We start from the raw sequence: 12,107 nt of genomic DNA on the forward strand, positions 1-12,107 counted from the left end.
GGAGCCGCCGCCGCCGCCACCGCCGCCGCCGCCGAGCGCGAGCCCCGCCGAGCCCCGCCGAGCGCCGGGACCGCGGCGTCGAGCCGCGGCGCGCATTGCGGAGGGTGCAGAGCGCAGGAGCCACCTGCTCGGTAAGCCTGCGCCTCGGGCCGTCCGCTGTCCCCGGGGAGCCGGGCCGGGGTCGCGGCCGCGTGCGGTTTCGAGGCGGGGTCCCCGGCCACCTCCGCCGACTCCCGGTCCCCCGCGCTGCCATCCGGACCCTGGCGGGCGCGGGTGCCGGTGCCGCAGTGGAGCGGCCGGGTTGCGGCGCGGGGGCGCGGGCGGGGCCGTGCCGGCCGGGGAAGGCCTGGGCGCGGGTCCGGGGCCAGGTCCGCGGGGCCGCCGAGGCCGGGGCGGAGGAGCGCGACGCGAGCCCCGCCTGGTGCTGAGAACCATCTTGTTTTCCACACAGATCCGAAGGGGCGGCAAGCGACCCCGGGAGCGCCCCGGCCTCCCCCTGGCCGCCTCGGGCTTGGTGAGCTGTTTCGTCCCTCCGGCCGGCAGGCTGGGCGCGCAGGGGCGCAGGTACCCGCCCGGCGCGCAGCGGCACCATGGGCACGGTGCTGTCCCTGTCCCCCAGCTACCGGAAGGCCACGCTGTTTGAGGATGGCGCGGCCACGGTGGGCCACTACACGGCCGTGCAGAACAGCAAGAACGCCAAGGACAAGAACCTGAAGCGGCACTCTATCATCTCCGTGCTGCCTTGGAAGAGGATCGTGGCCGTGTCGGCCAAGAAGAAGAACTCCAAGAAGGTGCAGCCCAACAGCAGCTACCAGAACAACATCACGCACCTCAACAATGAGAACCTGAAGAAGTCGCTGTCGTGCGCCAACCTGTCCACGTTCGCCCAGCCCCCACCGGCGCAGCCGCCCGCACCCCCTGCCAGCCAGCTCTCGGGCTCCCAGACCGGGGTCTCCTCCTCCGTCAAGAAGGCCCCGCATCCTGCCGTCACCTCCGCAGGGACGCCCAAACGGGTCATTGTCCAGGCGTCCACCAGCGAGCTGCTGCGCTGCCTGGGTGAGTTTCTCTGTCGCCGGTGCTACCGCCTGAAGCACCTGTCCCCCACGGACCCTGTGCTCTGGCTGCGCAGCGTGGACCGCTCGCTGCTCCTGCAGGGCTGGCAGGACCAGGGCTTCATCACGCCCGCCAACGTGGTCTTCCTTTACATGCTCTGCCGGGATGTCATCTCCTCTGAGGTGGGCTCTGACCACGAGCTCCAGGCCGTCCTGCTGACCTGCCTGTACCTCTCCTACTCCTACATGGGCAATGAGATCTCCTACCCGCTCAAGCCCTTCCTGGTGGAGAGCTGCAAGGAGGCCTTTTGGGACCGCTGCCTCTCCGTCATCAACCTCATGAGCTCCAAGATGCTGCAGATTAACGCCGACCCCCACTACTTCACACAGGTGTTCTCCGACCTGAAGAACGAGAGTGGCCAGGAGGACAAGAAGCGGCTCCTCCTAGGGCTGGACCGGTGAGCCTGCTAGCCTGCATCACGGCTCAAGGATTCAATTCATTTTTAAAAATTTATTATTAAATCAGATTTTGTGTACAGTATGTGTCTAGCGAAGCCACGAAGGGCCCCTCCCTTCCCACCTTCTCTCCTTGGGGTTTTCTTCAGCTCTGCCAAGAACTCTGGATGCTTTTGAACTCCCGAACCTTGTGCAAAATTCAGAAGATGTATTCAGAGACACCCTGGCTCCTGACCTTTCACTTTGGGGAATTCAAAGGACTGACCTGCCTCTGCCGCCTGTGCTCTTGCTGGACCAAGGCAGGGGAGGCTACCCTCTGCTCCCCACAGCCAGGCAGCCCAGAGTTTCTGGTTGGAGGCCCTTTTCCGGGTCCTGTTTTGGGTCCTCCATTCTCCCAGAGGCTCCTGGAGCCAGCCACCCTGACTGAGCCGCATGTGGGGTTGTGAGGCAAGATGCCCATGGCTCTGGGACAGCCTCTTCAGTTGAGGGGAAGCCGGCCTGGTGCAAAGATTGTGTCCTGTCGTTTGACCATGCACGACCCGGTTTGCTCTTTTTTCTTTTTTAGGGACAAGGGCTTTCCTTTTGTGGAGACATGGAGCTCGCCCCCCTTCCCCTGCTCCCAGCGGTGTTGGCAGTGTTGGTTAACAAGCTGGTTTGACTCATTAAGTTCTTTCATTTTGGGTCCCAGCTCTAAAGGGGTGGGGTGAAACTGGGGACAACTCCTTTCCTGGGTGAATTTTTCATTTGAATCATGCAGCTTAGTCACCCTGTGGTGAAGGCCAGGACAGCTTCAGGTGCCCATTGTCAACAGCCTGCCTTCTGGGCAGGTGGGGTTGCCATGCCTGGGACTGAGCCGGTGCCCACCTAAGGGCTAAGGCCTCTTGCTGGTGCACGTGACATTTGTCCTGCAGAGCTGCGGGGCGGTGGGGGGTGATGTCAGGGATCAGGGTGATGGGGTCATGATGTACCCCCGCCCTCACCCCTGTTGATTTAAAGCTGTTCCCAGACAGTTCAGTTTCTTCTGAAGGTGAAGCCTTGTCCCGAAAGGGCCAGTGAGACAGCTGGACCTTGGAGACAATTACAAGCCGGGAGCAGAACTCCTGATTGCCTGCTGATTCTACAACTGATCATTTGCAGCTGCTGGTTTTGGTTTCCACCTTAGCCTGGTTGGTGGCTGTAAAAACACATGATGTGTACTTAATCAATTTTCTTTCTAATTCTCCCAGATCGGTGGCTTGGGGCTTGGGAGAGGACCAAGAGAAGGGAGCAAGTCTTTCTCTGTCCCTTCGGCTTTGGGGAACAAAGACTGATGTGAAGATGCTACAGAGAATTCTCTCTTCCAGTCCCAGTCCCCCAGGGGGTGCTGGAAGGGGAGGCTGGGGGGAGGCAGGGGGCGGTTTTACATAGGATTAGCTTCCAGGTGGCTGCCGATTTCAGCAGAAGCACTACTGAAATTCACAGAAAAAAGAAAAAGCTGTGAAATTGAGGTCCCGATTTAATAGGCCCGGAGCTGAGACTGCGGGCCCGTGGTGCTCCCGAGGAAGAGGGCCTGCCCGAGCCGGAGAGCATTGGCCGCAGCTGCGCCCCGAGGCCCACGCTGAGCCTTTCTCAGGACCGCCAGCCAGATAACCTGCCGCGGGGCTGGAAGGAACCCGCGGCTGCTGGCGCGGACCTCGCCGCGGCGCCTCTTCTCTGCTGGAGTTGTCACCCAGCCCGTCTGTGCAGATCCTGCTGCCATGTGTGACCTGAGGTAGGAGGCCCGTGGGGGCAGCGGGCCCTGGCGGCACACGAGAGGGGGGTCCGGGTGCCGACTCTCAAGAGCAGGGGCGTGGGTCTGTAGTCGCTCCTTCGCGGGCTGCGCTGGGCCTGAAACTGCGGGAAGGCGCATCCGCAGGATTCCAGTTCTGTGCGTTTCCTTCTCTCTCCATATTTATTTTTTTAAGTTTTGGAGGCGGTGCAAATTTCAGGAGTGGTTGGGGACTAAGGAAAGAACTCTCTAGTTCCATCAATGTGAAGCCTGGTGGGGTCTCCTCCCTCCCTTGCACTGGTCATCAGTATTGTGTAGAGGAACTGATATACTTGAGTGTGCAAGCAATGAACCCATTTGACATGCTGCTATGAAGACTACTTTTAGAACAATTAAAAAAAAAGGAAAAAACTAACCTACAAAAAAAAACCCTTTATTCTTTCATTGTTGCTTTTACAGTGATATTGTGCATGCAAACCAGGAGCATTTTGTGTCTTAAGAAAATTAATCTTAGATGGCTGTGAAAATTACACCCGTGCACAGAACAAGTCACAGGAATAATAGTTCAGGATTTGGTTTTTCTCTTTCTTGTAAACCTGAAGGGTTGATATATTCTTTCCATGCAGTTATTAGAACTTAGTTTTGTTCCAGCCGTTGTTAAACTTGCAATGAAAAGAGAATGTACCATTTTTTTCACTCGGAATTATTCATAGCTGTATATTTGAAACTGCTAATTACACACGTGCGATGTATGTTGGTTTTTTAGTGCAATTTCTTCTGTAGCTATTCTTTGACCAAACTGTGGGTGTTGTTAATATTAATTTATATTTGTCTCATTTTGTATGTATGCGTAGCGTGTTTGTAAGTATGTGTGGTTTATAATCTGACAAGGTCATGAAGCTCAGTTTGGCTGTAATTTAATTCCCCTTCCCTTATTTTTATTTATTTTTGTACTGTGCTGAGTAAATAAAATGCACTGACCATCCATTACATAGACCTTTTCTGTGGGCACATCCTTCACGAGCAGGCTGGGGGCCCCTCTTATAAATGATTCCTGCGCTTAAAACATAATTGGATTGCATTGTGGGGGAGGGGAGTATGGGCGGAGGGAGGGTTAGGGGAGAGGCCTTAACGAGCGCGTTCATGTTAAGGTGATTAAGAAAGCAGCACAGGTTAAGTCAACTTTGGTTTCTCAGGAGTTGCTTTCCAAAGGCTCCCTTGCCTTGGCGGAGCTGGGTGACCGGGACCTCCAGCCAGAGGGTCGGGCCCAGGCATGGCCTGGCGAGGGCTGGCTCAGCGGGTCCTGCAGGGCAGCCGGCTTGGCACTAAGGCTGTGACTCCAGGTGTCCTGGGCCTGGCTCTGCTCGTGGTCCACGGCCCAGAGGCTCCCAGGCCAGCAGGGGTCCATGTGGCTCAACCCCACCAGCCTAGCTCTGTGCAGGTTTCTGAAAGAGAGAACTCCAACCCCGGGGCTCCCAGATAAGCAGCCACCCTAGCCCCTAATTGTGGCAAGGGTGGGGCCCCCTACTGGTTGTACTGCCAGCGGTCTGTGCCCACTCACGCCACCACCCTGAGCTGCTGGGACCTGGCGTTTTGGACTTGGTTCCCCCCCCAACCCCCTTGGCCCTGTCCCCCGCTGGCTGGAGCTGCCCTGGGCCTGGGGGCGGGGCGCAGCTCAGGTGGCACCTTGGAAGCTGTCAGCCTTGTGATCGGGGCACCTCCTTTGTCTGAGTCAGAAGCCATCACTGCGGGCTCCGTCCCGCCAGTAACCGGGGACCCGGTAGCATCCTCTGGCTGCGGGGCCCTTGGGTGCTGGGGATGCCCCATCTCCCCGCAGGGCCTTGCTTGTCTGCAGCTCCCCGACCCCAACCTGAGGGCTCGGGGAGAGGCTGACGAGCCACAGCTCACCCAGACCTCTCCTCCAACTGCAGCCCTGGAGATCCCAGCCTTGCCTTTATGCATGCTTCGATCTCAGTAAACGTGAAAGCAATGAGCTTCAAGTCTAGTGCACAGGCCTCAAAATGGTGGGAGAAAGTGTTTGGATTTGATTCCACTGCCTGTCCGCCTCCCGGCTCCGCCTCCCCCCAGCTTCGCACTCACCATTGAATACTTTTCATCAACAGCCCCACGTAAACTATCCTCCATTTTTACTTGATTTGTGTTTAATGCTCCCTTCCATCCTCTGGGTTAACAGTTTATAGGAGCCAAAATTTCACAACTGTAGATACAGTTTTCAATTCAAAAAGCAGAACACCTTTAAACGTAAGATTTAATGCTTTATTGCTCTTGATGATAAATCAAAATATGCTTTAGAAATAAAGTTAATTTAATGGAAAATAGGAATATACGCACCAAACCATAAAACTGCATTTAATTAAATCAAGAGAAACACTTCATCGCATACAATCACTGTGTCCTCCTGCCTTCCCCTCAGCGCTGTGATCACACCCGAAATTCTTTCTTCAGTTGCCAGACACTCTGACTTTCTGTAGGACATCATGAAAAAGTGCTTGTGGACGGCGGTGGTGCTCTGGCTGAGGGCTCAGGGACCAGAGGCGACACCAAAAGGTGGGAGGGCAGGACTCCAGCCCCCGTCCTCTCCAGCCTCTGAACGGCACTCGTTTGGCATGTTCTTTTTGGTGTGTCTAAAACATACATTTCCATGTATCTAGTAAAGCAAAAAGTTTGGGGAAACGAGTGGAAAGGAGAGGTGATGTTCCAGTTAAGATGGATCGATAGTGTCAAGGCGATTGGCAAAGCTATGGGCGCTGCTGAACGGGGTCCCGTGCGGGCAGCTGACCAGGCTTGGAGGATGAATGGGTTTCCAAGGCCAGGTTGCCGGCGGGACTCTTTGCTGTGCACTGCACGGGGTGAGAATGTGCTCGAGCCCTGGGAAGCAGGGGTGGGGCAGCCGCGAGACCAAGCTGCTGGGACCACCTGGGAGCCGGCCAGGGGGCCGCGGCAGGCACAGGAGGTGGCACCTGGTATGCTTTGTGGGGTCGGGGTGGCAGGGGGAGCCTCTGTGGCAGAAAGCGGAGAAAACGTCAGCACGTCCCTCTCTGACATCCTGCTCGGCTCCTCCTGGGGCGTGGGCTCACCCTCGGCCCCCTGACCACACGGGGTGCCTGAGTCTTTCCTTTTTCTAAGGCTCCAGGCCGGGAGGCCCGGGCTGCCCAGGGGGTGTGTGGCGTCCTCCTCAGCTGAGGCTCAGAGGAGGGTGGTCCCGGAAGCATCTGGAGCACACGCGCTCTCTGCTGGGCAGGGACTGGCAAGGCGGCGGCTCTCCTGGCCTGGCCTGCAGTGCCAGGACCCCCGCACTGTTTCTGTCGCTCCACTTCCCCAAGTTCCTGGGGCTCAGGCCCTCCCACCCCAGTCCTGGTTCTCCACGTGAGTGTGAGGCAGAGGTGTTCGGAGGGGCAACTTCCAAACCCCGGATTGCTCCCCTGCTCCCCACCCCCCATTCTATTTTATTAATTAGCGTTCCTGACACGAGTGTGGGCACAGCAGACATGATATGATTAGCAAACTGCAAAAGTAAGTGCAAGACAACCACGGCCCAGGCTGTGCGGTTAAGTAAGATGATCCCTGGAGCATCCCCTGCGCTGCGCTCTCTGGGGAGGTGGCCACGGGGCTGGGGGCAGGCTCTGGGCAGGACAGACTGCCGGCCCTTGGCTCCTGGGCTGAGGGGCTGGCCCTACAGGTGAACCTGCTCACCTGGTGGTCTTGGCTGGCTGCTGGCGGGGAGGGGGTCCACGAGGAGCTCTGAGAAGCTCCCTGAGCCAGGGCATGGGGCTGCCATCACCCTGGGGAGAGGGCAGCTGGGCCCAGGGAGAGAGCAGGGCTACCTCCCCAGCTCATCTCCCCCAAACCTCCCCCGACCCGGGGGCATGGCTTTGGCTAGAAACTGCATCCGGGCTCCCCAAGCCCTCGCCTTGCAGGGCCAGCTGCTGGTCACGGGGTCAGGCAGGCTGACCTGGCCTGGCAGCGGGCGGCCTTCTCTGACTGCAGGGGAGCTGTAGTCGGGGGTGGGGGGTGGGGTGGGGTGGTGGCTAGGGGCTGGGCAGGACACGGGGTCTTTGGTTTGCTGAGGGGTCTGCGGACAGTTGGGACCGAGGAAGACGGAGGCCAAAGGCAGAAAGCAGGGGGTGGGCCTCGGGGAGGGGCCGCAGGGGAGGCGGGGGCCCCTCCCAGCGTGGAGCCTAGCGGGCGGGCTTCGGGCGGCCCCACCTCCCTGCGCATCAGTTGCCCGGCACGCTGAGGATGAAGCCCGAGCGGTTCTTGGTGAAGTCGGGCTGCGGCTGGTTGAGCCGCGTCTCCACGGAGACGGTGCACTTCCTCCCGTGCAGGCTGCATTGCACAGGGTTGGTGACGTTGACTTGAAGGTGGCGCTTCTCACTGGAAGGACCGAAAAGAAGACAGGCGGTTAGCAGGGGGCCCAGGTGGGGGAGTCTCCCCGGCAGCCCCTGGGCCTCACAGGTGTCTCCAGGCCAGGGCACAGAGAGGATGAGGCCGGGAGAGATGGTGCTGGGCTGCGGTCCCGAACCAAAGCCCTGGGGGAGCCAGGGCCCGAGGTTCAGGCGCTGCCGGGCTCCTGAGAACCCGCTTGTGGGGCAGTACAGGGCAGGGAGCTGCAGTGCGGCACGGCCACCGCCCTCTGGCCTGAGGCTGAGGACCAGTCACTGGGCTTTAGATGTCAGCAGGGGGATGTCACAGCACGGGGCTCTGATGACACTGTTTATCAGTTCTCTCTGGTGGCAACACGGAGCCCTGGGGGCGCTGCGTCCAGTGATAAGTGGAGACTCTTCCCCGCACATGGTACCTGACTACCACGACGATGAGAGAAATGTCTTCTGTGAGTCCCGGCTCGGCCCTGCCTGTCGCGGGTCCCGCTGTTAGAACCGGTTGGACGTCAGCTTCCTGGAGGCCGGGAAGTGGGAGGGAGGGTCAGCGGTGCTTCTACCTGTGTGGCTGGCAGCGTGCGGGGCAGGAGCGCGTTCCCCTGCCCAGGAGCCACGTGGCCCTGCTGGCCCAGCGGGGCTTCTTCCCACCTGCTGAGCAGTTGGAGGGCCCGGAGTGCCCAGTGCCCGCGGGGTGGCTGCGCACCTGCTGGGGAGGAGCAGCGCCCGTCCTCAGGCGCCTGGCTGGGCACTGAACGCACTTCAGATGCCGCAGATGCAAGAGCTGGGAGACTCAGCGGCCGGTACAGTCCCGCGCTGCGCCTCGTGCCTCATCGGCGCTCTCCGCGCTGGGAGGTGAGAGGAGAAGGCCCTGCTCCCTGTGCTCTGAACGCCTTCATTTCCCCAGGTTGGCGCTGGGGGCGGGCGGGCCAGGCTCCCTGGGTGGCTGTTGCTCTCGGCGTTGGACGGGATGCCAAGGGTCGGACGGCAGGGGAGGCCGGCACAACTGTGCTTCCGCCCGCCTGGCCCAGGGGACAGGGAGGCACTGCCCAGGCACCGGCTGGTCTGGGCGGCACCATCACTCAGACTCACTTTCCGCAGGAAGGGGGCCTGCGGGCAGTGGCGCTCTTGGCCTCTGAGTGCCCAGAACACTGGGCTGGGCTTTGTTGGAGCGCCCAGGGGGCAGGGATGGAGATGTTGTTAGGGGCTTTCCTCATGGCTGTTTCCTACCTGCTTTCTTTTTTTAAAAAATTAATTAATTTTTGGCTGCATTGGGTCTTCATTGCTGTGCCCTGGCTTCCTCTAGTTGTGGCGAGCGGGGGCTACTCTTCGTTGCGGTGTGCGGGCTTCTCACTGCGGTGGCTTCTTTTGTTACGGAGCACAGGCTTTAGGCATGCGGGCTTCCGTAGTTGTGGCATACGGGGTCTAGAGCAAAGGCTCAGTAGTTGTGGCGCATGGGCTTAGTTGCTCTGCGGCATGTGGGATCCTCCCGGGCCAGGGCTCGAACCCGTGTCCCCAGCATTGGCAGGCGGATTCTCAACCACTGCGCCACCAGGGAAGCCCCCTTTCTTGTTAAACATCTTGTAGAAACAGAAAATGAACACAGGAAGAGACCCGTGGTTATCTCTCATGGGCATTAGGTATCTGATGCTTAATGACTTGTCAGCTGCAGCTAAAACCTTGGCTTAGGACGGCTATTTTTAACCAGACTTGGACATAAAAATAGCAGAGCCCATTGGAGGCAGTGACTCGGGCACTTCTCCATTCCTGCGGGAGCCAGGCTGCCCTGGGGATAGATGCACAGCCCGTGATCTGGGTGAGGGGTCCTTCGACCCTCATCCTGGCCCTCTGGCTGGCCTGGAGCAAGCGGAGCCCCAGCACCGCAGCCCTGAGTGGCCCTGCCCTGATTCCCTGCCTGTCTCCGTGGGGCTGCCGTGGGATCTGGGCAGAAGAGAGGGGGGTGAGTGGTTCCAGGTGTTGAGGGCAGGAAGAAGAACTGGCTTTTTGGTCTGAAGAGCTAGGCAGCTAAGCAGCCCCCGGCTGGTGCCGTCCACACTGCCATCAGCAGACAACAAAGTAAGACAACGTGGATTGAGTTTGCTTTCTCAATAAGTCAAACACAGAATTACCACACGACCCAGCAATTCCACTCCTGGATATATACCCAAAAGAAGTGAAAACAGGTGTTCAAACAAAAACTTGTACAGGGATGTTTATAGCAGCATTATTTACAACAATGCAGAAAAAGCTTTGGATAAAATTCAATGCCCATTTATGATAAAAACTCTTCAGAAAGTGGGCATAGAGGGAACATACCTCAGCTTAGTAAAGGCCATATAAATGGGAGGAAGTCCAAAAGGGAGGGGATATCTGGATGTGTATGGCTGATTGATTTTGTTGTGCAGTGGAAGCTAATGCAACATTGTAAAGCAACCATACTCCAATAAAAATTAAAAAAAAAAAACATAAAAGGCCATATATGACAAACTCACAGCTAACATCATACTCAATAGTGAAAAGCTGAAAGCATTTCCTCCAAGATCAGGAACAAGACAAGGATGCCCAGTCTCACCACTTTTATTCAACATAGTTTTGGAAGTCCTAGCCACAGCAATAAGAGAATTGGAAAAGAAGTAAAACTGTCACTGTTTGCAGATGACATGATACTAAACATGGAAAATCCTAAAGATGCTACCAGAAAACTACTAGAGCTCATCAATGAATTCAGTGAAGTTGCTGGGTACAAATTAATATACAGAAATCTGTTGCATTTCTATACACTAACAATGAAATATCAGAAAGAGAAATTAAGGAAACAAACCCATTTACAGTCACATCAAAAAGAATAAAATACCTATGAATACACCCACCGAAGGAGGCAAAAGACCTGTACTCTGAAAACTATAACATAACACACTGATGAAAGAAACTGAAGGCCACACAAACAAATGGAAAGATATACTGTGTTCTTGGATTGGAAGAATCAATATTGTTAAAATGACTGTACTACCTAAGGCAATCTACAGACTCAATGCAATCCCTATCAAATTACCAATGGCATTTTTCATTTGTTCTAGTTCACAGAACCTATCAAATTACCAATGGCATTTTTCATTTGTTCTAGTTCACAGAATTTTAAATTTTAAATTTGTATGGAAACACAAAAAACCCTGAATAACCAAAGCAATCTTGAGAAAGAAGAACAAAGCTGGAGGAATCACGCTCCCTGACTTCAGACTATACTACAAAGCTACAGTAATCAAAACAGTATGGTACCGGCACAAAAAGAGAAATATAGATCAATGGAACAGGATAGAAAGCCCAGAAATAAGCCCACACACTTATGGTCAATTTAGTCTATGACAGAGGAGGTTAGAATACACAATGGAGAAAATACAGTCTCTTCAATAAGTGGTGCTGGGAAAACTGGACACCTACATGTAGAATAATGAAATTAGAACATTCTCTAATACCATATACAAAAATATACTCAAAATGGATTGAAGACCATGGGGCTTCCCTGGTGGCGCAGTGGTTGAGAGTCCGCCTGCCGATGCAGGGGACACGGGTTCGTGCCTTGGTCCGGGAAGATCCCACATGCCATGGAGCGGCTAGACCTGTGAGCCATGGCCGCTGAGCCTGCGCGTCCGGAGCCTGTGCTCCGCAATGGGAGAGGCCACAACAGTGAGAGGCCCGCGTACCGCAAAAAAAAAAGGATTAAAGACCTAAATGTAAGACTGGATACTATAAAACTCCTAATATATGCCCAGGAGTGGGATTGCAGGGTCATATGGTAGCTCTATTTTTAGTTTTTAAAGGAAGCTCCATACTGTTTTCCATAGTGGCTGTACCAATTTACATTCCCAACAACAGTGTAGGAGGGTTCCTTTTTCTCCACACCCTCTCTACCATTTGTTATTTGTAGACCTTTTGAAGATGGCCATTCTGACTGGTGTGAGGTGATACCTCATTGTAGATTTGATTTGCATTTCTCTAATAATTAGCACATCTTTTCATGGGCCTTTTGGCCATCTGTATGTCTTTTTAAAATTATTTAATTTTATTTATTTTTTGGCTGCACTGGATCTTCATTGCTGCACGTGGGCTTTCTCTAGTTGCAGCGAGCAGGGGCTAGTTCGTTGCGGTGCGCGGGCTCCTCATTGCAGTGGCTTCTCTTGTTGCGGAGCACGGGCTCTAGGCCCGTGGACTTCAGTAGTTACAGCATGCGGGCTCAGTAGTTGTGGCACACGGGCTCAGCAGTTATGGCTCGCAGGCTCTAGAGCACAGGCTCAGTAGTGTGGTGCATGGGCTTAGCTGCTCCGCGGCATGTGGGAACTTCCTGGACCAGGGCTAGAACCAGTGTCCCCTGCATTGGCAGGCGGATTCTTAACCACTGCACCGCCAGGGAAGTCCCTGTATGTCTTCTTTGGAGAAATGTCTGTTTAGGTCTTCTGC

General features: G+C 55.8%; 2 protein-coding genes across 4 annotated transcripts in view; one reads left to right on the forward strand and one right to left on the reverse strand.

The window, feature by feature from the left end:
* On the forward strand, window positions 1-4,231 carry CDK5R1 (cyclin dependent kinase 5 regulatory subunit 1). The gene is made up of 2 exons (XM_079903705.1): window positions 1-131; window positions 452-4,231. The coding sequence occupies exon 2, from the start codon at window positions 591-593 to the stop codon at window positions 1,512-1,514; it is 924 nt and encodes a 307-aa protein (XP_079759831.1). The 5' UTR covers window positions 1-131; window positions 452-590; the 3' UTR covers window positions 1,515-4,231.
* An 896-nt stretch (window positions 4,232-5,127) lies between these two features.
* The window catches only part of MYO1D (myosin ID), a 350,547-nt gene continuing 343,567 nt past the window's right edge, over window positions 5,128-12,107 (reverse strand). For all 3 annotated transcript variants that reach the window (XM_079905380.1, XM_079905378.1, XM_079905379.1), the window contains one exon: window positions 5,128-7,650. In XM_079905380.1, the coding sequence (XP_079761506.1) occupies window positions 7,494-7,650 (157 nt within the window). In that variant the 3' untranslated portion in view covers window positions 5,128-7,493. The remainder of the gene's footprint in view (window positions 7,651-12,107) is intronic.

Source organism: Stenella coeruleoalba (genome assembly GCF_951394435.1).
Source record: "Stenella coeruleoalba genome assembly, chromosome: 19".
Classification (NCBI taxonomy): domain Eukaryota; kingdom Metazoa; phylum Chordata; class Mammalia; order Artiodactyla; family Delphinidae; genus Stenella; species Stenella coeruleoalba.

Excerpts from the sequence above, each read along its gene's own strand:
- CDK5R1 (XM_079903705.1), top strand. The coding sequence starts at position 591 with ATGGGCACGGTGCTGTCCCTGTCCCCCAGCTACCGGAAGGCCACGCTG.